The 23,659-nt window shown below is 45.1% G+C and overlaps 2 protein-coding genes across 3 annotated transcripts in view; both read left to right on the forward strand.

Annotated features, from left to right (window-relative positions):
• The window catches only part of LOC141106882 (uncharacterized), a 159,625-nt gene that overhangs the window by 132,823 nt on the left and 3,143 nt on the right, over window positions 1-23,659 (forward strand). Inside the window, 7 exon segments of the mRNA XM_073597810.1 lie at window positions 15,436-15,492; window positions 15,601-15,660; window positions 15,772-15,833; window positions 21,802-21,906; window positions 21,993-22,113; window positions 22,230-22,327; window positions 22,449-22,584. Coding sequence (XP_073453911.1) covers window positions 15,436-15,492; window positions 15,601-15,660; window positions 15,772-15,833; window positions 21,802-21,906; window positions 21,993-22,113; window positions 22,230-22,327; window positions 22,449-22,584 — 639 coding nt within the window.
• On the forward strand, window positions 11,782-15,329 carry LOC141105152 (uncharacterized). Of its 2 annotated transcripts, XM_073595040.1 has the most exons (4): window positions 11,782-12,586; window positions 12,693-12,822; window positions 12,939-13,066; window positions 13,212-13,350. In XM_073595040.1, the coding sequence occupies exons 1-3, from the start codon at window positions 12,494-12,496 to the stop codon at window positions 13,034-13,036; spliced, it is 321 nt and encodes a 106-aa protein (XP_073451141.1). In that variant the 5' UTR covers window positions 11,782-12,493; the 3' UTR covers window positions 13,037-13,066; window positions 13,212-13,350. The 2 variants fall into 2 exon arrangements, with proteins under 2 accessions (XP_073451141.1, XP_073451140.1); XM_073595039.1 differs by lacking the exons at window positions 12,693-12,822; window positions 12,939-13,066 and adding an exon at window positions 14,863-15,329 and having other exon boundaries at window positions 12,229-12,586; window positions 13,212-13,353.

The following is a 23,659-nucleotide window of genomic DNA, read 5'->3' on the forward strand; positions in this document are numbered from 1 at the left end:
TCGCGCATTGACGTCAGTGAGATGGGATCGCGCATTGACGTCACAGAGACGTGATCCTGCATTGATGTGGTCGCGCAATGATGTCAATGAGACGGGGTCGCGCATTGATGTCAATGAGACGGGATCGCGCATTGACGTCACAGAGACGTAAACCTGCATTGACGTCAATGAGACGGGGTCACGCATTGACGTCAATGAGACGGGGTCACGCATTGACGTCAATGAGACGGGGTCGCGCATTGACGTCAATGAGACGGGGTCGCGCATTGACGTCACAGAGACGTGATCCTGCATTGATGTGGTCGCGCATTGATGTCAATGAGACGGGGTCGCGCATTGACGTCAATGAGATGGGATCGCGCATTGACGTCACAGAGACGTAAACCTGCATTGACGTGGTCGCGCATTGACGTCAATGAGACGGGGCCGCGCATTGACGTCATTGAGACGGGGCCGCACATTGACGTCAATGTGACGGGGTCGCGCATTGACGTCACAGAGACGTGATCCTGCATTGATGTGGTCGCCAATTGATGTCAATGAGACGGGGCCGCGCATTGACGTCAATGGGACGGGGCCGCGCATTGACGTCAATGGGACGGGGCCGCGCATTGACGTCAATGGGACGGGGCCGCGCATTGACGTCACAGAGACATGATGCTGCACAGGGCTGGTGCAAGGATTTTTGACACCCTAGGCAAAACTTCATTTTGCCGCCCCCCCCTGGCTGCACCCCCTTTGCCCTGCCTATGTATACCCCACCTTTTTAATGAAGCGTCCATCAAATACAAACTCATCAGCGACCATCAAATGCAGCCTCACCAGCGCCCATCAATAAATGTTTGCTTGCTTCCATTCATTCGCGACACAGTCCTCCGCCGCTGCTGCGCCTCTGACACTATGTGTGAACGGAGCAGCGGCTGCCTGCTGATGCTGAGACTTAGTTGCTTGCTGAAGAGAGTAGGAACACCAGTGGCCGGGTGCCCTAGGAGGCTGCCTAGTTTGCCTAGTGGTAGCACCGGCCCTGATCCTGCATTGAAGTCACAGGGACGTCATTTTGCATTGAACGGTTATATACAAATAAATCCAAATAGCACTCCACAAACTGTATCTAAATAAAGTTTTTAAAACCGACACGTGTGACTGCGTATCTTCTTTGTTTCTTTGAACCTTCCGACACCCCTGTGCACAAACTTCAAAACCAAAGATCGTGTCCAGCAACCGCGCTCCGAGGTGGGTTCACACTGCGACATTGAGGAGTTTCTTAGCTCAATGGTAGTGCATAGCAGTCCACTTCAGCAAACCAATCAATCTACGCTTATTGGGATTTTTGTTTACGAAAAATATGTAGCCGAATACATATTGGCCTAAATTGAAGAAATTCGATTTTTTTTTTTTAATTATTGGATATGTTTTATAGCAGAAAGTAAAAAAAATGTTTTTGTTTTGTTTTTGTTTTTTTTTCTTTTTGTGTATAGCGCAAAAAATAAAAACCGCAGAGGTGATCAAATGCCAACAAAAGAAAGCTCTATTTGTGGGGAAAAAAGGACGCAAATTTTGTTCGTGTGCAGCATCGCACGACTGCGCAATTGTCATTTAAAGTAATGCAGTGCCGTATCACAAAAAATTGCCTGGTTATTAAGGGGGGTAAATCTGCAGTAGTAATGTTTTAAGTTCAGCAATTCACAAGCCTGGTGGCCCCCGACTGGGAAAAGTCGCAGAATGCAACAACGATGTGCATGGCTTTCTTCTTGTCACTCGTCCATAAAGGGCAGATTTGTGGAGAACACGACTAATAGTTGTCCTGTGGACAGATTCTCCCACCTGAGCTGTGGATCTCTGCAGCTCCTCCAGAGTTACCATGGACCTCTTGGCTGCTTCTCTGATGAATGTTCTCCTTGCCCGGCCGGTCAGTTTAAGTGGACGGCCATGTCTTGGTAGATTGGCAGTTGCGCCATACTCTTTCCATTTTCCGATGATGGATTGAACAGAGCTCCGTGAGATGTTCAAAGCTTGGGAGATTTTTTTTATAACCTAACCCTGCTTTATACTTCTCCACAACTTTATCCCTGACCTGTCTGGTTGTGCCCCCTGGCTTTCATGATGCTCTTTGTTCACTAAGGTTCTCTAACAAACCTCCTGAGGGCTTCACAGAACAGCTGTATTTATACTGAGATTAAATTACACACAGGTGGACTCTTTTTTCTAATTAGGAGACTTCTGAAGGCAATTGGTTCCACTAGATTTTAGTTAGGGGTATCAGGCCAGGTTCACACTGGTACGACAAACGCTCCGACATTGGGAGCTCATGACGTGTGAAAATCAATGTTTCTCTATGGGAGCCGTCCTAACTGGTCCGACACAAGTCGGTCCGGCTTTGAAAATTCTCCCTGCACTACTTTGGTCTGACTTTGATCCTACTTCAGCCCATTGAATATTACTGAAGTCTGATAAAAGTCGGATCACCGTATTAAGTGATCCGACTTTGGCATGCAACTTGTGTGCTGATGAACTTGAAGGGGAATTCCATGCCAAATTAAAAAAAAAAAAAAAAACGGCATGGGTTCCCCCTCCAAGAGCTTACCAGGCTCTTTGGTCTGGTATGGATTTTAAGGGAAACTCCCAAGCTGAAAAAACGGCATGGGGGTCCCCCCAGAATCCATACCAGACCCTTATCCGAGCACACAGCAGGTCAGGAAAGGGGGTGGGGACGAGCGAGTGCCCCCTCCTGAACCATACCAGGCCGCATGCCCTCAACATGGGGGGGTGCTTTGGGGCTTCTCCCTCTGCTCTTCTTCCAATGTTCTTCTAATGCTGGTTGCGCGGTGTACCACTACTTATATTGGCATTGGGCGGGGTCACCGGAGGCCGTCCCCCTATGACATCACCGCCCATCATGCCCCACGCTGTGACGTCATAGGGGGCGGGCCTCCGGTGACCCCGCCGCATGCCAATATAAGTAGTAGCACACCGCGCACCCGACATTAGAGGGGGAGAGAGCGCTGAGTCAACATCGGAAGAAGAACAGAGGGAGAAGACCCGGCAAAAAGCGAGAAGATAGCGGAGAAGAACCGGCAGAGGCAGAAGACGTCAGCAGAGGAGACAAAAGAGATTGGAAGAGACGACGGAGCTGCCTTAATAAATTACTTTACACATGTTTTTAATGTGTTTTATTTTTGACACTTTTTTTTTTTTTTTGTGAATGGGTAGGGGTACAATGTACCTCATACTTATTCACATAGGGTGGGGGACCGGGATCTGGGGGCCCCCTTGTTAAAGTGGGCTTCCAGATTCGGAAAAGCTCCCCGCCCGCAGACCCCGACAACCAACAGCCAAGGTTGTCGGGAAGAGGCCCTTGTCCTCATCAAAATGGGGACAAGGTGCTTTGGGGTGGTGGGGCGCAGGGCCCCCCACCCCAAAGCACCCACACCCCCATGCAGCCTGGTAGGTATACCAGGACCGAAGGGCCTGGTATTCTCCTTGAGGGGGGACCCATGCCGTGTTTTTTTTTTTTTTTTTTTCACTTTGCATGAAGTTCTATCTAAAGATTCACACCAGACACAGTACCTAGTATTGTCGGGGATCAAAGTCGGATCCCTGTTAATTGAAGTCGGATGCATGTCGGACTTCAAGTCGCAGGGCAAAGTTGGATCCAAAGTGGTACGACTGTCGTGTCATACCAGGTGTATCAGCCTTGAGGCAGACCAGTTTCTCCCTTTTTTGAGCTTCCCCGGAGTACATTCCAGTGCAGCTTCGATCCAGTGGGACGCCTAGGGGGTTGTTATTATCAGACCTATGACTAGGGGCAGTCCCGTGTCAGTCCAGCAGCCGTCCTTGGAAGTCAAAGGCCGTGGCTGGGTTACAGTCGATTGCTTCTTGCCTCCTGCTATTCGGTAAGCAGGCAATCCGTATGGTGGTCGGGCACTTTCTGATTTGTGTGAAGTCACTTTGGTGGCTACCTGATCAATTTATGGACTATTGATTAGGTATTTTTGGACTGATTTCACCATTTTATTTTTCACATTTTTTTCTTTATTCATATTTGTGTTTGAGCGCAGCTCTTTTTTTATCCATTTATCCTAAATATAGAGCCATTTATCCAACTATCCATCCAGAGCCTCTGGTTTATAGACCGGATACATCCTAAATATAGAACCATTTATCCAACTGTCCATCCAGAGCCTCTGGTTTATAGACCGGATACATCCTAAATATAGAACCATTTATCAACTGTCCATCCAGAGCCTCTGGTTTATAGACCAGATACATCCTAAATATAGAACCATTTATCCAACTGTCCATCCAGAGCCTCTGGTTTATAGACCGGATACATCCCAAATATAGAACCATTTATCCAACTGTCCATCCAGAGCCTCTGGTTTATAGACCGGATACATCCTAAATATAGAGCCATTTATCCAACTGTCCATCCAGAGCCTCTGGTTTATAGACCGGATACATCCTAAATATAGAGCCATTTATCCAACTGTCCATCCAGAGCCTCTGGTTTATAGACCGGATACATCCTAAATATAGAACCATTTATCCAACTGTCCATCCAGAGCCTCTGGTTTATAGACCGGATACATCCTAAATATAGAACCATTTATCCAATGGTCCATCCAGAGCCTCTGGTTTATAGACCGGATACATCCTAAATATAGAACCATTTATCCAACTGTCCATCCAGAGCCTCTGGTTTATAGACCGGATACATCCTAAATATAGAACCATTTATCCAACTGTCCATCCAGAGCCTCTGGTTTATAGACCGGATACATCCTAAATATAGAACCATTTATCCAACTGTCCATCCAGAAACTGTTTTATAGACCAGATACATCCTAAATATAGAACCATTTATCCAACTGTTCATCCAGAGCCTCTGGTTTATAATGCGTATACATTTGTGCAGTGCACCAACACACATAATGTGTTTTAGCACAATGCGTGTGATTTGTATGTGGGGGGAGGGGATATGGAGACCTCAATATCCTCTTTCTCTGAAGCCGCAGCTACACTCACTAATACTGAACAGGAAGTGCTCTGTACAGAACACTTCTTATTCATTCACGTACAGAAAAGATAGTAAATATATCTTTCATGTTTACCATCTCCTCCGTTATTAATGAAAACAGCCAGGCTCAGCATTTAATGCTACTGAGTTCGTTCGGGACAAGCCAAGGATCGGTAATTATGAGAAACATATTTACCAATCCTCTGCTTACCATCCTGAAGGAATCCTCTTGTTGGGTTCCGGCATTCTTCTCCCGATCACAAACCAATGGGTTTTTTTTTTTTTGGTTGAAAAGTTATACTTTATTTTGCATAATAAAATATACAAAAAACGAATACTTTAATCGGGGTACATTCCATCCTGTACTGCGACACAGCGCATGTATACACTACATAGCAATAGAGTTCCAATCATACAATAAATATATTCACCCTGCGGAATGATGCTTAACGTGTCGCGCGGAGTCAAAATACCCCGAAAACATCACATCATGCATGACGCCGATTACCCCGAAAGCGTTACCCAAATATATTACTGATACTGAAGTCAAAGCATGCAAAACATTGTACCATACAGTTCAATAGGAAATGGGTGTGATGGGGGGGGGGGTAGGGATTGAAGAGGGATAAGGGAGGAGAAGGAGATCTCAGGCCTGAAGCTTTATTGAAAGGACAAAGACACACAAGGGAGAGCTGGGGGGAAGGGGAACTCTTTAGACCTCCTCTTCCTCTTTAAAGTCCATCAAGTTATAGTCTCTGAGCAGACTGTGGACCAGTCTGCGACGGTCCTCAATGGACATCCTCTCCTGCTGGTGGATGAGGTGCTTTCTGGTGCACCACAAAGCATTCTTAAAGCATCCCAGCCAGGCGCTGACAATGTCCTCCTGAGAAAAAGTCCCACAAAAGAGACCGAAGTGTGTGATGGCAGTCTGTGGCGCAGAGTTCTGGTTCCAAGGCCCTCAACAGGTCCTGTGCAAAGGAGCACTCCCAGAAAATGTGCAAAGCTGTTTCCTCCTGGATGATGCAAAATGGGCAGTGCCTGTATCTGCACAGGTTCCTGGCATGCATAAATGTCCTGAGCGGCAACCCCCCCTGGATAGATATCCATGCTAGGTCTTTGTGCCTGTTGGTGAGTCCCTTTGAAGAAACATTCCTCCAGACCACTTTGCAAGTGGCTGAGCGTAGGCCTGGAACAGTCTCCACAGTGTCCATGCCTCGGATCAATTGGTAGATAGTCTTTGGCTTCCACAGGTCGGGCTTAACTCCATGCAGCCCCTGCTCCTTGATAAACTAAAACCATGCCTGCCTGATCTTCAGCACCAACCTCCAGCACCATGCCCTTCTGATCCCCAGCACCGACCCCCAGCACCATGCCCTCCTGACCCCCAGCACCGACCCCCAGCACCATGCCCTCCTGACCCCCAGCACCAACCCCCAGAATCATGCCCTCCTGACCCCCAGCACCATGCCCTCCTGATCCCCAGCACCATGCCCTCCTGACCCCCAGCACCAACCCCCAGAACCATACCCTCCTGACCCCCAGCACCATGCCCGTCTGATCTGTAGCACCAACCCCCAGCATCATGCCCTCCTGATCCCCATCACCATGCCCTCCTGACCCCCAGCACTAACCCCCAGAACCATGCCCTCCTGATCCCCAGCACCATGACCATCTGATCTGTAGCACCAACCCCCCATCATGCCCTCCTGATCCCCATCACCATGTCCTCCTGCGCCCCAAGAACCATGTCCCTCTGACACCCCAGCTCTCCTGACCCCCCTATACCTTGCCCTCTTGACCCCTGCCTTAAATGCTACTGACCTCTGTACACTGCTCTACCTACTACTGACCTCTGTACACTGCTCTACATACTACTGACCTCTGTACACTGCCCTACATACTACTGACCTCTGTACACTGCTCTACATACTACTGATCTCTGTACACTGCCCTACATACTACTGACCTCTGTACACTGCTCTACATACTACTGATCTCTGTACACTGCTCTACATACTACTGACCTCTGTACACTGCTCTACATACTACCGACCTCTATACACTGCTCTACATACTACTGATCTCTGTACACTGCCCTACATACTACTGACCTCTGTACACTGCTCTACATACTACTGACCTCTGTACACTGCTCTACATACTACTGACCTCTGTACACTGCTCTACATACTACTGATCTCTGTACACTGCTCTACATACTACTGACCTCTGTACACTGCTCTACATACTACTGATCTCTGTACACTGCTCTACATACTACTGACCTCTGTACACTGCTCTACATACTACTGATCTCTGTACACTGCTCTACATACTACTGATCTCTGTACACTGCCCTACATACTACTGATCTCTGTACACTGCTCTACATACTACTGACCTCTGTACACTGCTCTACATACTACTGACCTCTGTACACTGCTCTACATACTACTGACCTCTGTACACTGCTCTACATACTACTGACCTCTGTACACTGCTCTACATACTACTGATCTCTGTACACTGCTCTACATACTACTGACCTCTGTACACTGCTCTACATACTACTGACCTCTGTACACTGCTCTACATACTACTGACCTCTGTACACTGCTCTACATACTACTGACCTCTGTACACTGCCCTACATACTACTGATCTCTGTACACTGCTCTACATACTACTGACCTCTGTACACTGCTCTACATACTACTGATCTCTGTACACTGCACTACATACTACTGACCTCTGTACACTGCCCTACATACTACTGACCTCTGTACACTGCCCTACATACTACTGATCTCTGTACACTGCCCTACATACTACTGATCTCTGTACACTGCTCTACATACTACTGATCTCTGTACACTGCTCTACATACTACTGACCTCTGTACACTGCTCTACATACTACTGACCTCTGTACACTGCACTACATACTACTGACCTCTGTACACTGCCCTACATACTACTGATCTCTGTACACTGCTCTACATACTACTGATCTCTGTACACTGCTCTACATACTACTGATCTCTGTACACTGCCCTACATACTACTGACCTCTGTACACTGCTCTACATACTACTGACCTCTGTACACTGCCCTACATACTACTGATCTCTGTACACTGCACTACATACTACTGACCTCTGTACACTGCTCTACATACTACTGATCTCTGTACACTGCTCTACATATTACTGACCTCTGTACACTGCTCTACATACTACTGACCTCTGTACACTGCCCTACATACTACTGACCTCTGTACACTGCCCTACATACTACTGACCTCTGTACACTGCTCTACATACTACTGACCTCTGTACACTGCTCTACATACTACTGACCTCTGTACACTGCACTACATACTACTGACCTCTGTACACTGCCCTACATACTACTGACCTCTGTACACTGCCCTACATACTACTGACCTCTGTACACTGCTCTACATACTACTGACCTCTGTACACTGCCCTACATACTACTGATCTCTGTACACTGCTCTACATACTACTGATCTCTGTACACTGCTCTACATACTACTGACCTCTGTACACTGCTCTACATACTACTGATCTCTGTACACTGCCCTACATACTACTGACCTCTGTACACTGCTCTACATACTACTGACCTCTGTACACTGCACTACATACTACTGACCTCTGTACACTGCCCTACATACTACTGACCTCTGTACACTGCCCTACATACTACTGACCTCTGTACACTGCCCTACATACTACTGACCTCTGTACACTGCTCTACATACTACTGACCTCTGTACACTGCTCTACATACTACTGACCTCTGTACACTGCTCTACATACTACTGACCTCTGTACACTGCACTACATACTACTGACCTCTGTACACTGCTCTACATACTACTGACCCCTGTACACTGCTCTACATACTACTGACCTCTGTACACTGCCCTACATACTACTGACCTCTGTACACTGCCCTACATACTACTGACCTCTGTACACTGCTCTACATACTACTGACCTCTGTACACTGCTCTACATACTACTGATCTCTGTACACTGCTCTACATACTACTGACCTCTGTACACTGCCCTACATACTACTGACCTCTGTACACTGCCCTACATACTACTGACCTCTGTACACTGCCCTACATACTACTGATCTCTGTACACTGCTCTACATACTACTGATCTCTGTACACTGCCCTACATACTACTGATCTCTGTACACTGCCCTACATACTACTGACCTCTGTACACTGCCCTACATACTACTGATCTCTGTACACTGCCCTACATACTACTGACCTCTGTACACTGCTCTACATACTACTGACCTCTGTACACTGCCCTACATACTACTGATCTCTGTACACTGCCCTACATACTACTGATCTCTGTACACTGCTCTACATACTACTGATCTCTGTACACTGCACTACATACTACTGACCTCTGTACACTGCCCTACATACTACTGACCTCTGTACACTGCCCTACATACTACTGACCTCTGTACACTGCCCTACATACTACTGACCTCTGTACACTGCCCTACATACTACTGACCTCTGTACACTGCTCTACATACTACTGATCTCTGTACACTGCTTTACATCCTACTGACCTCTGTACACTGCTCTACATACTACTGACCTCTGTACACTGCTTTACATCCTACTGATCTCTGTACACTGCTTTACATCCTACTGATCTCTGTACACTGCTCTACATACTACTGACCTCTGTACACTGCTCTACATACTACTGATCTCTGTACACTGCTCTACATCCTACTGATCTCTGTACACTGCTCTACATACTACTGACCTCTGTACACTGCTCTACATACTACTGACCTCTGTACACTGCTCTACATACTACTGACCTCTGTACACTGCTCTACATACTACTGATCTCTGTACACTGCTCTACCTATTACTGACCTCTGTACACTGCTCTACATACTACTGACCTCTGTACACTGCCCTACATACTACTGACCTCTGTACACTGCTCTACATACTACTGACCTCTGTACACTGCTCTACATACTACTGACCTCTGTACACTGCTCTACATACTACTGATCTCTGTACACTGCCCTACATACTACTGACCTCTGTACACTGCCCTACATACTACTGACCTCTGTACACTGCCCTACATACTACTGACCTCTGTACACTGCCCTACATACTACTGACCTCTGTACACTGCTCTACATACTACTGACCTCTGTACACTGCTCTACCTATTACTGACCTCTGTACACTGCTCTACATACTACTGATCTCTGTACACTGTTCTACATACTACTGACCTCTGTACACTGTTCTACATACTACTGATCTCTGTACACTGTTCTACATACTACTGATCTCTGTACACTGTTCTACATACTACTGATCTCTGTACACTGTTCTACATACTACTGATCTCTGTACACTGTTCTACATACTACTGACCTCTGTACACTGTTCTACATACTACTGACCTCTGTACACTGTTCTACATACTACTGACCTCTGTACACTGCCCTACCTACTACTGATCTCTGTACACTGTTCTACATACTACTGACCTCTGTACACTGCTCTACCTATTACTGACCTCTGTACACTGCTCTACATACTACTGACCTCTGTACACTGCTCTACATACTACTGACCTCTGTACACTGCTCTACATACTACTGACCTCTGTACACTGCTCTACATACTACTGACCTCTGTACACTGTTCTACATACTACTGACCTCTGTACACTGTTCTACATACTACTGACCTCTGTACACTGCCCTACCTACTACTGATCTCTGTACACTGCTCTACATACTACTGATCTCTGTACACTGCTCTACATACTACTGACCTCTGTACACTGCTCTACATACTACTGACCTCTGTACACTGCTCTACATACTACTGATCTCTGTACACTGCTCTACATACTACTGACCTCTGTACACTGCCCTACATACTACTGACCTCTGTACACTGCTCTACATACTACTGATCTCTGTACACTGCTCTACATACTACTGATCTCTGTACACTGCCCTACATACTACTGATCTCTGTACACTGCCCTACATACTACTGATCTCTGTACACTGCCCTACATACTACTGACCTCTGTACACTGCTCTACATACTACTGATCTCTGTACACTGCTCTACATACTACTGATCTCTGTACACTGCCCTACATACTACTGATCTCTGTACACTGCCCTACATACTACTGACCTCTGTACACTGTCCTACATACTACTGATCTCTGTACACTGCTCTACATACTACTGACCTCTGTACACTGCTCTACATACTACTGACCTCTGTACACTGCTCTACATCCTACTGATCTCTGTACACTGCCCTACATACTACTGACCTCTGTACACTGCTCTACATACTACTGACCTCTGTACACTGCTCTACATACTACTGACTTCTGTACACTGCTCTACATACTACTGATCTCTGTACACTGCCCTACATACTACTGACCTCTGTACACTGCTCTACATACTACTGACCTCTGTACACTGCTCTACATACTACTGACCTCTGTACACTGCTCTACATACTACTGATCTCTGTACACTGCTCTACATACTACTGACCTCTGTACACTGCTCTACATACTACTGACCTCTGTACACTGCTCTACATACTACTGACCTCTGTACACTGCTCTACATACTACTGATCTCTGTACACTGCCCTACATACTACTGACCTCTGTACACTGCTCTACATACTACTCTCATGATAAACTCCGGCATCAGACTTGTGGGGGTGATCAACTCCCCAGGCATGAAAAGAAAATGTGAATGAAAGTGAATGCCGAGATCCTTTAAGGTAGGCTAAGTTTATATTTTTACAGTGACATTCTTTTTAGTAGGTTTTTCTAGGTTTTCTTAATGGTGTCTTTACTTTTTTATTGGGGGCTTCTAGTTAATTAAAAAAAAAAAAAGGAAAAGGCGCTGGACCCCGGTTGGGAGTAAGTCCTTTTTATCATCTGTTTTAGAGTGTAAGAGTCCCCTTTTAATATGTTTTAGCGTGTACTTTGTTATGGCTTATATTTATAGACTTATGTTGCAATATAGAAACTGCTATAGCGAAGAACAGGAACCAAGCCTTCAGAAATATATTTGGCGCTAAGCCCAGAACCGCTATAGGAAAGAGGAAGTTGCTTGTAATGGAATATTTTATGTTCTACTAGTGCGTTATTAAGCACGGCTTTCATAGTAATCATGAATAAATAAGTATATGTACTAGTTAGTGTATTTTATGATTGAATAATGAATATGCTTGGGGTATATAGACCACACCCAATTGGATAGGTATGTTCCTTATTGGTGGTAAACTATGGGTGGACATCATCTATTGGCTTAATGGAAAAATTGCCCCATCATATCCTGTTTTGTATACTCTACTTAAGATGCTGAATAAGGAAATAAAATGAGTAATGCAGACCAATTGTGTGTGTCTGATTGTATTACTCCCGAGATCTTGATTTTTGGTAAGCGTATGGAACGAAGAGTGCCGGCAAAGGTCAGTATAAAACAAGAGGAAGTAGGATATGTAACATACAATATAACTTGTGTATCAGGTGTAGTTTCTTTCACCGGTGATCTTTAATCTCTTCAATGTTGTCCAGATAAATCTCCATCTCTTAAAGTTTGCCTACCTTGTCTATTTCTCCATGGAGGAGTGGGAGTATTTAGAAGGACACAAGGATCTCTACAAGGACGTCATGATGGACAATCAGCCGCCCCTCACATCACCGGGTAAGAGGAGACTTTATTGTAAAGGAGAGAGCAGTACGGAGGGTCCACCTAGACCCCCCATCATCTGATAAACACATAGAAACAATATATTCAGTCAGTGTGTGTGTTTCCTACAGATGGATCCAGTAATGGGAACCCACCAGAGAGATGTCCTCCTCCTCTGTATTCCTGGTATTCTACACAGGAAGATCACACCATCCCTCACCATCTTTAGGTAGATGGAACCGATCATATGCAAATGAAGGTGATTCTAATTTTTATAAGTTTATTTTTCTTCTTTTTTTTTTTGTGACAAAAAAAAAAAAATAAGTTTATTTTTCTCATTGTTATCTCAAGCTAGTAGCACTAACATTTTAGAGATGTTTTTTCTATCATTTTGTTGTTTTTAGATCATTGACCCAATTGATATGAAAGTTGAGGTTAAAAAGGAAGTAGATGAGACATATATGAGAAATGATCAGCTATCAATGGAGGAGGATGGAATGACAGTGACAATAAAAGAGGAGGAACCTTCTTTAAATATCAGCACATGTGAGTAATGATGTCCAAATAGAGAAATACGATCTCAGAAATATGCGATCTCAGACATTGCGTGTGATTCGTACCTGCACCGCAGGTGCCGATCACATGCGATGTCTGTGTTATGCAAGTTCAACCATATAGTTGTATGGCTGAACTTGCATTCGATTCACAGAAAAAAAAGTGCAGGGGCTTTTTTCCCCCCACGTTGAAATCAGATCGCATGGGTGTTCTGACCTATGCTTATGGCCATGTGACTGCCGTGATTGGCTGTCACGACGGTCACATGGTCCAAAAACTCCTGGGGACGCTTCCTGTGAGCTGAGGAGATACTGTACACCATATGAAAGGACCATCTCCATTCCTCAATATAATGTCATGTTCCCAACAAATGAGGAGGAGATACTGTACACCATATGAAAGGACCATCTCCATTCCTCAATATAACGTCATGTTCCCAACAAATGAGGAGATACTGTACACCATATGAAAGGTCCATCTCCATTCCTCAATATAACGTCATGTTCCCAACAAATGAGGAGATACTGTACACCATATGAAAGGTCCATCTCCATTCCTCATTATAACGTCATGTTCCCAACAAATGAGGTGGAGATACTGTACACCATATGAAAGGTCCATCTCCATTCCTCAATATAATGTCATGTTCCCAACAAATGAGGAGGAGATACTGTACACCATATGAAAGGACCATCTCCATTCCTCAATATAACGTCATGTTTCCAACAAATGAGGAGGAGATACTGTACACCATATGAAAGGTCCATCTCCATTCCTCAATATAACGTCATGTTTCCAACAAATGAGGGGGAGATACTGTACACCATATGAAAGGTCCATCTCCATTCCTCATTATAACGTCATGTTCCCAACAAATGAGGTGGAGATACTGTACACCATATGAAAGGTCCATCTCCATTCCTCAATATAACGTCATGTTCCCAACAAATGAGGAGGAGATACTGTACACCATATGAAAGGTCCATCTCCATTCCTCAATATAACGTCATGTTCCCAACAAATGAGGAGGAGATACTGTACACCATATGAAAGGACCATCTCCATTCCTCAATATAACGTCATGTTTCCAACAAATGAGGAGGAGATACTGTACACCATATGAAAGGTCCATCTCCATTCCTCAATATAACGTCATGTTCCCAACAAATGAGGAGGAGATACTGTACACCATATGAAAGGTCCATCTCCATTCCTCAATATAACGTCATGTTCCCAACAAATGAGGAGGAGATACTGTACACCATATGAAAGGTCCATCTCCATTCCTCAATATAACGTCATGTTCCCAACAAATGAGGAGGAGATACTGTTCATCATATGAAAGGTCCATCTCCATTCCTCAATATAACGTCATGTTGCCAACAAATGAGGAGATACTGTACACCATATGAGAGGTCCATCTCCAATATAAACTGTCTCTTAAATGTAAAACATGAAAAAAGACTATTGATATTTTTTTTTTTTATTGTTTTCCAACAGATGGACACTATGACAGTAATACTTTAGAAAGGCAACTTCTATTATCTCAAGATTATGTGGAAGATAATGACATCACACAATATTCTCCAGGAGTGGATCTCATCATCCAAAATATACATCACAGACCTTCCCCATTGGAGAGATCAATGGATTCCTCCATCCCCGAGGAGTCCTCTGATAAATCACATCCTTGTTCTTCCAAAATCCATCTGAGATCTCCCAGTGCTGACAGATCAACAGATCCATCTAATCCCCAGGAATCTTCTTTAAGTTTTGAAGGAGTTCACACAGAGGAGAGTTCATTTTCATGTGCAGTGTGTGGGAAAAGTTTAATGGAAAACAGAGACCTCCTTATACACCAGAGAAGTCACGCAGTAGAGCGCCCTTTCTCGTGTTCAGAGTGCGGGAAAGCTTTCCGCTCGGAAAGAAAAACTTCATAAACATCAGAGGATTCACACGGGCGAGCGTCCTTTTTCCTATCTAGAGTGCAGAAAAAGTTTTTTTAATTTTTAAAGGACAACTTCTTCAGCACCAGAGAACTCACACAGGTGAGCGCCCCTTTTTCCTGTTCAGAGTGTGGGAAATGTTACACTGAGAAAGTAAACCTTAGACACCAGAAAATTCACACGGGTGAGCGTCCCTTTTTATGTACAGAGTGCGGGAAAAATTTCACTCAAAAGGGAAATCTACTTACACACCAGAAAATTCACACAGGTGAGCGTCCTTATTCATGTTCAGAGTGCGGGAAAAGTTTCAGTGCGAAAGGAAGCCTTCTTATACGCCAGAGAATTCACACAGGTCAGCGACCTTTCCCATGTTTAGAGTGCGGGAAATGTTCCAGAGAGAAAGGAAAACTTAATGTGCACCAGAGAATTCACACAGACGAGTGACCCCTTTTTTCATCTTCAGAGTGCGGGGAAATGTTGCTGTCAGAAAGTGATCTTCTTAAAAGGATAGAGAATACACTTGAGGTCTTTTTGAACAGCTTCTTAGACATCTGAAATTTTCTCGTCTTTTCTCATTTTTGGAAGGTGTGAAAACCGAAATAGACATTTAAAAAAAAAAAGTTTTCAAATGTAATAATGTGCCTGGCGTTTTTTGTATTGAAGTTAATGGGACGCGTTTTTTGTATTGAAGTTAATGGGACGCGTTTTTTGTACTGAAGTCAACCGGATGCGTTTTTGCACTGAAGTCATGGGACGCGTTTTTGCACTGAAGTCAACGGGACGCGTTTTTGCATTGAAGTCAACGAGATGCGATTTTGCATTGAAGTCAATGGGACGCGATTTGGCATTTAAGTCAATAGGGGGCGTTTCTGCATTGAAGTCTATGGGACACGATTTTGCGTTGAACGGTTATATACAAATAAATCCAAATAGCACTCCACAAACTGTATCCAAATAAAGTCTTTGAAACCGACACGTGTGACTGCGTATCTTCTTTGTTTCTTTGAATCTTCCAACACTCCCGTGCACAAACTTCCCAACCAAAGATGGTGTCCGGCAACTCCTCGGTGGGTTCACACTGTGACATTGAGGAGTTTCTTGGCTCAATGGTAGTGCATAACAATGAGCTCAGTCCACTTCAGCAACTCTGTTTGAGGGCTTGGTAGCCCATTTTTATTATCCACTTTCCACCCGCGACATAGCGAAAAGACGGCTACAGCGCGGGCTTCCAGTGCCGGGAGGGTGTCCATAGATGTCCTCCTGTGATCGAGCTGCTCGTGCGCCCCCTGCGGCGCACGTGCAGCCTGCTCTGTGATCGTCGAATCCTTCTCGACTCGGCTGATCACAGAACAGGGTAAAGGGCCAATCACATCATGGCCCTTTACCACGTGATCAGCTGTCAGCCAATGACAGAAGATCACAGAAGTAAACAGAAACAGGTTATCCGCTCAGGCTTAAAGCTTTAATCTGCTTCTGTTACAGGGACATCGGTCCCTCACAGTGCCCATCAGTGCTGCTAATCAGTGCAAACCAGTGCCCCCTATCAGTGCCCACCAGTGCTGCTAATCAAGGAAAACAGGTGTATAGGTGCTGCAACCTTCCTAGATTAAAGCTCCGCCCGGTGATCAGACCTTGAGGCTGCTGACACCTCCAACGTACCAGAGTAAGGAAAGGGATGGTCGGCACTCAGGATGACATCCAAAATTATATTTCTTCATTAAATACATGTACAAAACTGTAAAACAGCCTACGCGTTTCGGACATTAGTCCTTAGTCATGGTTAAGGACTAACGTCTGAAACGCGTAGGATGTTTTACAGCTTTGTACATGTATTTAATAAAGAAATACCATTTTGGATGTTATTCTGAGTACACTGCCGACCATCCCTTTCCCTATTGTAGTGCTGCTAATCAGTGCCCACCAGTACTGCCATCAGTGTCACCTATCAGTGCTGCCTATCAGAGCCCATCAGTGCCACCTAGCAGTGCCTATCAATGCCACCTATCAGTGCAGCCTCATCAGTGCCTCCTAAAAAGTGCCCACAAGTGCCGCCTCATCAGTGCCACCTATCAGTGCCCATCACTATGAGTAAGCGCTCTATGGGAGCGTGAAACGCATCAGCGGTTATGCTGTATCACTTCAACAGAGCAATGTACGCATTTTATACCATGTCATTTTTTCAATAAAGAAGATTTTACCTTTATTATTCCAATCCGGAGTGCGGCAGTCCAGATTTTTCATTGCACCTATACTATCAGTGCCCATCAATGCCACCTATCAGTGCTACCTCTTAGTGCCGTCTATCAGAGCCCATCAGTGCCACTTATTCATGCTACCTCTCAGTGCCGCCTATCAGAGCCCATCAGTTCCACCTATCAGTGTTTCCTCATAAGTGCCCACCAGTGCCGCCTCATCACTGTCACCTCATCAGTGCCCATCAATGCGACCTATCAGTGCCTCCTTATAAGTGCCCACCAGTGCCGCCTCATCACTGCTACCTCATCAGTGCCCATCAATGCCACCTATCAGTGCCTCCTCAAAAGTGCCCACCAGTGCCGCCTCATCAGTGCCCATCAATGCCACCTATCAGTGCAGCCTCATCAGTGCCTCCTCATAAGTGCCCACCAGTGCCACTTCATTAGTGCCACCTATCAGTGCTACCTCTCAGTGCTGCCTATCAGAGCCCATCAGTGCCCATCAATGCCACCTATAAGTGTCCACCAGTGCTGTCTCATCAGTGCCGCCTATCAGTGCTACCTCTTGGTACCTTCTATCAGAGCCCATCAGTGCCACCTATCAGTGCAGCCTCATCAGCGCACATCAGTGAAGGAGAAAAATCACCGGTTTACAAAATTTTATAACAAGCAATGAAAAATGTTTTCGGGCTTTTTTGTTTCTTTAGCAAAAAAATAAAAACCCAGTGGTGATTAAATGCCACCAAAAGAAAGCTCTATTTGCGTGAAAAAAAAGATGAAAATGTAATTTTGGTACAGTGTTGCATGACCGCGCAATTGTCATTCAAAGTGCGACAGCGCTGAAAGCTAAAAATTAGCCTGGGCAGGAAGAGGGTATAAGTGCCCAGGCAAGTCGTTAAAAAAAGAATGAAAACATTCACAAAAGACATCAGTTGCCCACGCAGGGGTTTCCACCATCACTGTAAATTGTGCAACAAAATACTTCAACCTCCTGGATCACTTTCTTACCACACGGCTGCTTCAGGCCTCAAGCTTAGGCCTTAGGTTGGCTCCTCAGACCAACACACAGTTCCTTAAAGCTAAACGCCAACCTTCTTTTCACTAGAACTGAATGGAATGATCAGTCCCAGCATAGATCAGACCTCTGTACCACGTTGCTCTGTTGTCTGCAGATCCTCTAATATTCTGGGTTTAGTTGTGGCTTTGTACCATGTGACACTCTGTATGGCCTGCTGTAGACTGAGACCCTTCCATAGCCACTTCCTGCTGTACCTCTAGCCTAGAAAACCCCTCTGTAGTCCTTGAGACTACATGTGCAAATGATGTAACTTCCTTCACAGCTCTGATGGTGGGTGAGATGGCATGCATCCTAATTAGCATTCATTCCAGCCCAGTCACACCTACAGGAGGCTTCTGAACCTCCCAAGTCTCTCCTCATGGATCACAGCATTATTCAAAATCAAACAGGAAACCCCTCCATACACAGCCTGTTCTGAAAGCTAGCTACAGTGCCTTGAAGAAGTATTCATACCCCTTGAAATCCCCTGAGCATTGTAATTGGTCAGCGCCATCACATGGGCGACGCTGAGCGATCAGCAGCCGCATAGCCCGTCCTGTCAGCTATGGAGAAGACGCGTGGCTGCAGAAAGGATTTCTAAGCCCCGGGCTCTTGGCGCGGATATACCGGGGCTTAGAACCAGAGATTGCCACGGTCCAAGTTAGCAGGACCGGGGGCGGGGCGTGGAGGGGTCCTGTGTAAATACACCTTACAGATTTTTCTTTAAAGGTGAACTTACACTTTAAGTCTGGACTGTGACTGGGCCATTCTAACACATGAATATGCTTTGATATAAACCATTCCATTGTAGCTCTGGCTGTATGTTTAGGGTCGTTGTCCTGCTGGAAGGTGAACCTCCGCCCCAGTCTCAAGTCTTTTGCAGACTCTAACAGTTTTTCTTCTAAGATTGCCCTGTATTTGGCTCCATCCATCTTCCCATCAACTCTGACCAGCTTCCCTGTCCCTGTTGAATAAATGCATCCCCACCACATGATGCTGCCACCACCATGTTTCACAGTGGGAATGGTGTGTTCAGGGTGATGTGCAGTCTTAGTTTTCCGCCACACATAGGGTTTTGCTTTTAGGCCAAAAAGTAAAATTTTGGTCTCATCTAGGGTTGCCACCTGTATGGGAATTACCTGGGCAGTCCTGGGTTTTGACACTTGTGCTTGGGTTTCTGTTCTGCTGAAACCCAGACACAGGGCTGGCGCCACCATAAGGCTGCACAAGCAGCCGCCTTAGGGTGCCCGGCTGGGAAGGGAGGTGGTAAAACGTCCCTTCGCCATGGCTGGATTAATGTGGGGGCTCAGGAAGCTGCAGGGCACTGCATGAAGGCCCGGTCGTGGATGGGCCTGGTCCAGTGAGAGCAGGTGCAAGGAGCGGGACAGCGAGGACCACAAGGTGCAGGCAAGATGACATCCTGGTTCCAGCTGCCATCTCCACAGTACGAATGGGCACCCCATGAGACGGAGGCCGCGGGAAAGGAGAGCAGTGTGGGCGGGGCAAGCCCAATAGCCCGGGAGGAAGAAGACATCTCAGCCTCCCTCTCTCAGTCACCCCTCTCTGCCCCTCTCTCTTTCTCACCCCCTCTCTCTGTCACCCCTCTCTCTTTGACCCCCTTTGTCTGTCGCTCCTCTCTCACCCCCCCTGTTAAGTTTGAAGAAAAGGTAGCAACCCTGGTCTCATCTGACCAGAGCACCTTCTTCCACATGTTTGCTGTGTCCTCCACATGGCTTCTCACAAACTCCAAACGGGACTTCTTATGTCTTTCTTTCACCAATGTCTTTCTTCTTGTCACTCTTCCATAAAGGGCAGATTTGTGGAGAACACGACTAATAGTTGTCCTGTGGACAGATTCTCCCACCTGAGATGTGGATCTCTGCAGCTCCTCCACAGTTACCATGGACCTCTTGGCTGCTTCTCTGATGAATGCTCTCCTTGCCTGACCTGTCAGTTTAGGTGGACGGCCATGTCTTGGTAGGTTTGCAGTTATCCCATACTCTTTCTATTTTCAGATGATGGATTGAACAGAGCTCCGTGATATGTTCACAGCTTGTAAAAACACATATTTTTTTATAACCTAACCCTGCTTTAACCTTCTCCACAACTTTATCCCTGACCTGTCTGGTTTGTGCCCCCTGGCCTTCATGATGCTGTTTGTTCACTAAGGTTCTCTAACAAACCTCTGAGGACTTCACAGAACAACTGTTATTATACTGAGATTAAATTACACACAGGTGGACTCTATTTACTAATCAGGTGACTTCTGAAGGCAATTGGTTCCACAAGATTCTAGTTAGAGTAAAGGGGGCTGAATACAAATGCACGCCACATTTTTCACATATTTATTTGTAAAAAAGTTTTGAAAACCATTTATAATTTTCCTTCCACTTCACAACTATGTGTCCCTTTGTGATGGTCTATCACATAAAATCTCAATAAAATACATTTACGTTTTTGGTTGTAACATGACAAAATGTGGAAAATTTCAAGGGGTATGAATACTTTTTCAAGGCACTGTATAACATGCAAGTAAAATAATACATGCACCAAAGGGAAGTGCCCCAATTTTCCAACAAAGGATGCAATTTATTTTTGTTGCCCACAAGGTGGCAGTTTGACTTATCGTTCGTGGAACGCAAGGAAAGAAAGTGATGTCAGATCCAGACAGGATGTTCCGGGTTAGAGGTGAGTCAGGAGGAAGTAGAGAGGAGACATTGCTGAACCTGGCAGAAGAGGAGGTAATAAGATATTATTTTATATTTACACCCAGTAATCCCCCGTCATGTCGGTCCTCTTCCTCCATAGTCACTGTGATGTCTGCTGTGGTTGATAGTCCACATGCTTTCGAAATATAGAGCCACTTATCCAACTGTCCATCCAGAGCCTCTGGTTTATAGTCCAGATACATCCTAAATATAGAGCCATTTATCCAACTGTCCATCCAGAGCCTCTGGTTTATAGACCAGATACATCCTAAATATAGAACCATTTATCCAACTGTCCATTCAGAGCCTCTGGTTTATAGACCAGATACATCCTAAATATAGAACCATTTATCCAACTGTCTATCCAGAGCCTCAGGTTTTTAGATCAGATACATCCTAAATATAGAGCCATTTATCCAACTGTTCATCCAGAGCCTCTGGTTTATAGACTGGATACATCCTAAATATAGAGCCGCCATTTATCCAACTGTCCATCCAGAGCCTCTGGTTTTTAGATCAGATACATCCTAAATATAGAGCTAACAGTGCCTCCACCTCACTGCCTGACAACAGAGGTAACCTGTACCAAGAAGATTCTAGAAGCCACCAAGAAGATCATTGAGCTGCTGACAGGAGAGGTGAGCGGTGCCGGGAATTCTGGGACAATATCCAGTAACAGACAAGGGATGTGTCTGGATGGTGACTGTATCATTGTGTGTGTCAGGTTCCTATAAGGTGTCAGGATGTCACTGTCTATTTCTCCATGGAGGAGTGGGAGTATTTAGGACACAAGGATCTCTACAAGGACGTCATGATGGACAATCAGCCGCCCCTCACATCACCGGGTAAGAAGAGACTTTATTGTAAAGGAGAGAGCAGTACGGAGGGTCCACCTAGATCCCCCATCATCTGATAAACACATAGAAACAATGTATTCAGTCAGTGTGTGTGTTTCCTACAGATGGATCCAGTATTGGGAACCCACCAGAGAGATGTCCCCGTCTTCTGTATTTATGGGACTCCACACAGGAAGGTCACACCATCCCTCACCATGATCAGGTAGATAGAATGGGGCACCTAGAACTTTAAAGAGTTTCTAAACTGTTTATAAAATAACATTCTTTGATGTAGGCTCTTGGTATTAATACATTTTACAGACATAATTTTCAATAATGTTTAGGGCAAAGATCTGATTGATATAAAAGCTGAGATAAAAGAGGAAGAAGAAGAGACGTATGTGATGGGAGATCACCAGCCTACGGAGAAGGTGGAGATGGAAAATGAACCGGGGCAATCTTCCCTAGATATCGGCACAGGTAATGAACATTGAGGCTGAAATAGTTCACATTTTAATTTTCCTTCCCGATGTGGGAGGTATGGAGTTTGGCCCAAAGTTCTTGGGAATAAGCGGACTTTCACATCATCCAGTAAGATGAGATTGAATTAAAAATGGAAAGACACCAAAGTTTAGAAGACGGTTTAATTTGTAAAAGTCACCATATCTATAACAAGCTAAAGTAGATAGGAAAAACAGTTCTGGATTTGATTTTGAGATCAGTTTCAGACGCTTCTGTTATCAGTCATAGTTCATTCACAGGCGCATCTGACCTGCTTCTAAGCTGCATCAACCTGCTTTGAGCTACTTTTAAAACTCCAATCGACTTGTATGGAGAGAGAGAAGCAGTTCTGTTGCAAGCAAACTTGGACATAGGCTGTGGCAAACTAGGAGTGCAGAGAGAGAGAATGCAGGTTAAGTACACTGGACCCGATGTGCAGGGGGCTTACTGAGGTGGTTTTAGCACAAAATAGGGCAGGAGGGAGCAGGATGTTAAAGGTGGCTAAACCAGGCAGAGGGCAAAGTCATAGGATTCAAACAGGTCTGTCATATCAGCCGACACCATGACAATCCCATTCTATGTAAATTAGACAGTTTTAAGTCCCGCACAATGCCTGGAGCAGCACCATTTCCAGTGTCCAGATAGCACCTTAAATTCAATACAGAACTACAAGCCCAGCAGTGCTTAATAGTACATGGCAGTGATGGAACTATAGCTTCTAGTAAGTACTTACAGGGACCAGTAAGGTAGACCAATCTTCTTCAGATTAATGTATAAACAAATGAGGAGGAGATACTGTACACCATATGAAAGGTCCATCTCCATTCCTCAATATAATGTCATGTTCCCAACAAATGAGGTGAAGATACTGTACACCATATGAAAGGTTCATCTCCATTCCTCAATATAATGTCATGTTCCCAACAAATGAGGAGGAGATACTGTACACCATATGAAAGGTCCATCTCCATTCCTCAATATAATGTCATGTTCCCAACAAATGAGGTGAAGATACTGTACACTATATGAAAGGTTCATCTCCATTCCTCAATAT

This window comes from Aquarana catesbeiana, linkage group LG08 (genome assembly GCF_042186555.1).
Source record: "Aquarana catesbeiana isolate 2022-GZ linkage group LG08, ASM4218655v1, whole genome shotgun sequence".
NCBI lineage: Eukaryota > Metazoa > Chordata > Amphibia > Anura > Ranidae > Aquarana > Aquarana catesbeiana.

Coding starts and splice junctions, on each gene's coding strand:
- LOC141105152 (XM_073595039.1), top strand. CDS start 12,494: ATGAGTAATGCAGACCAATTGTGTGTGTCTGATTGTATTACTCCCGAG. Junction 12,587..13,211: donor AACGAAGAGTGCCGGCAAAG/GTCAGTATAAAA, acceptor TGTTGTTTTTAG/ATCATTGACCCAATTGATAT. Junction 13,354..14,862: donor TTCTTTAAATATCAGCACAT/GTGAGTAATGAT, acceptor GTTTTCCAACAG/ATGGACACTATGACAGTAAT.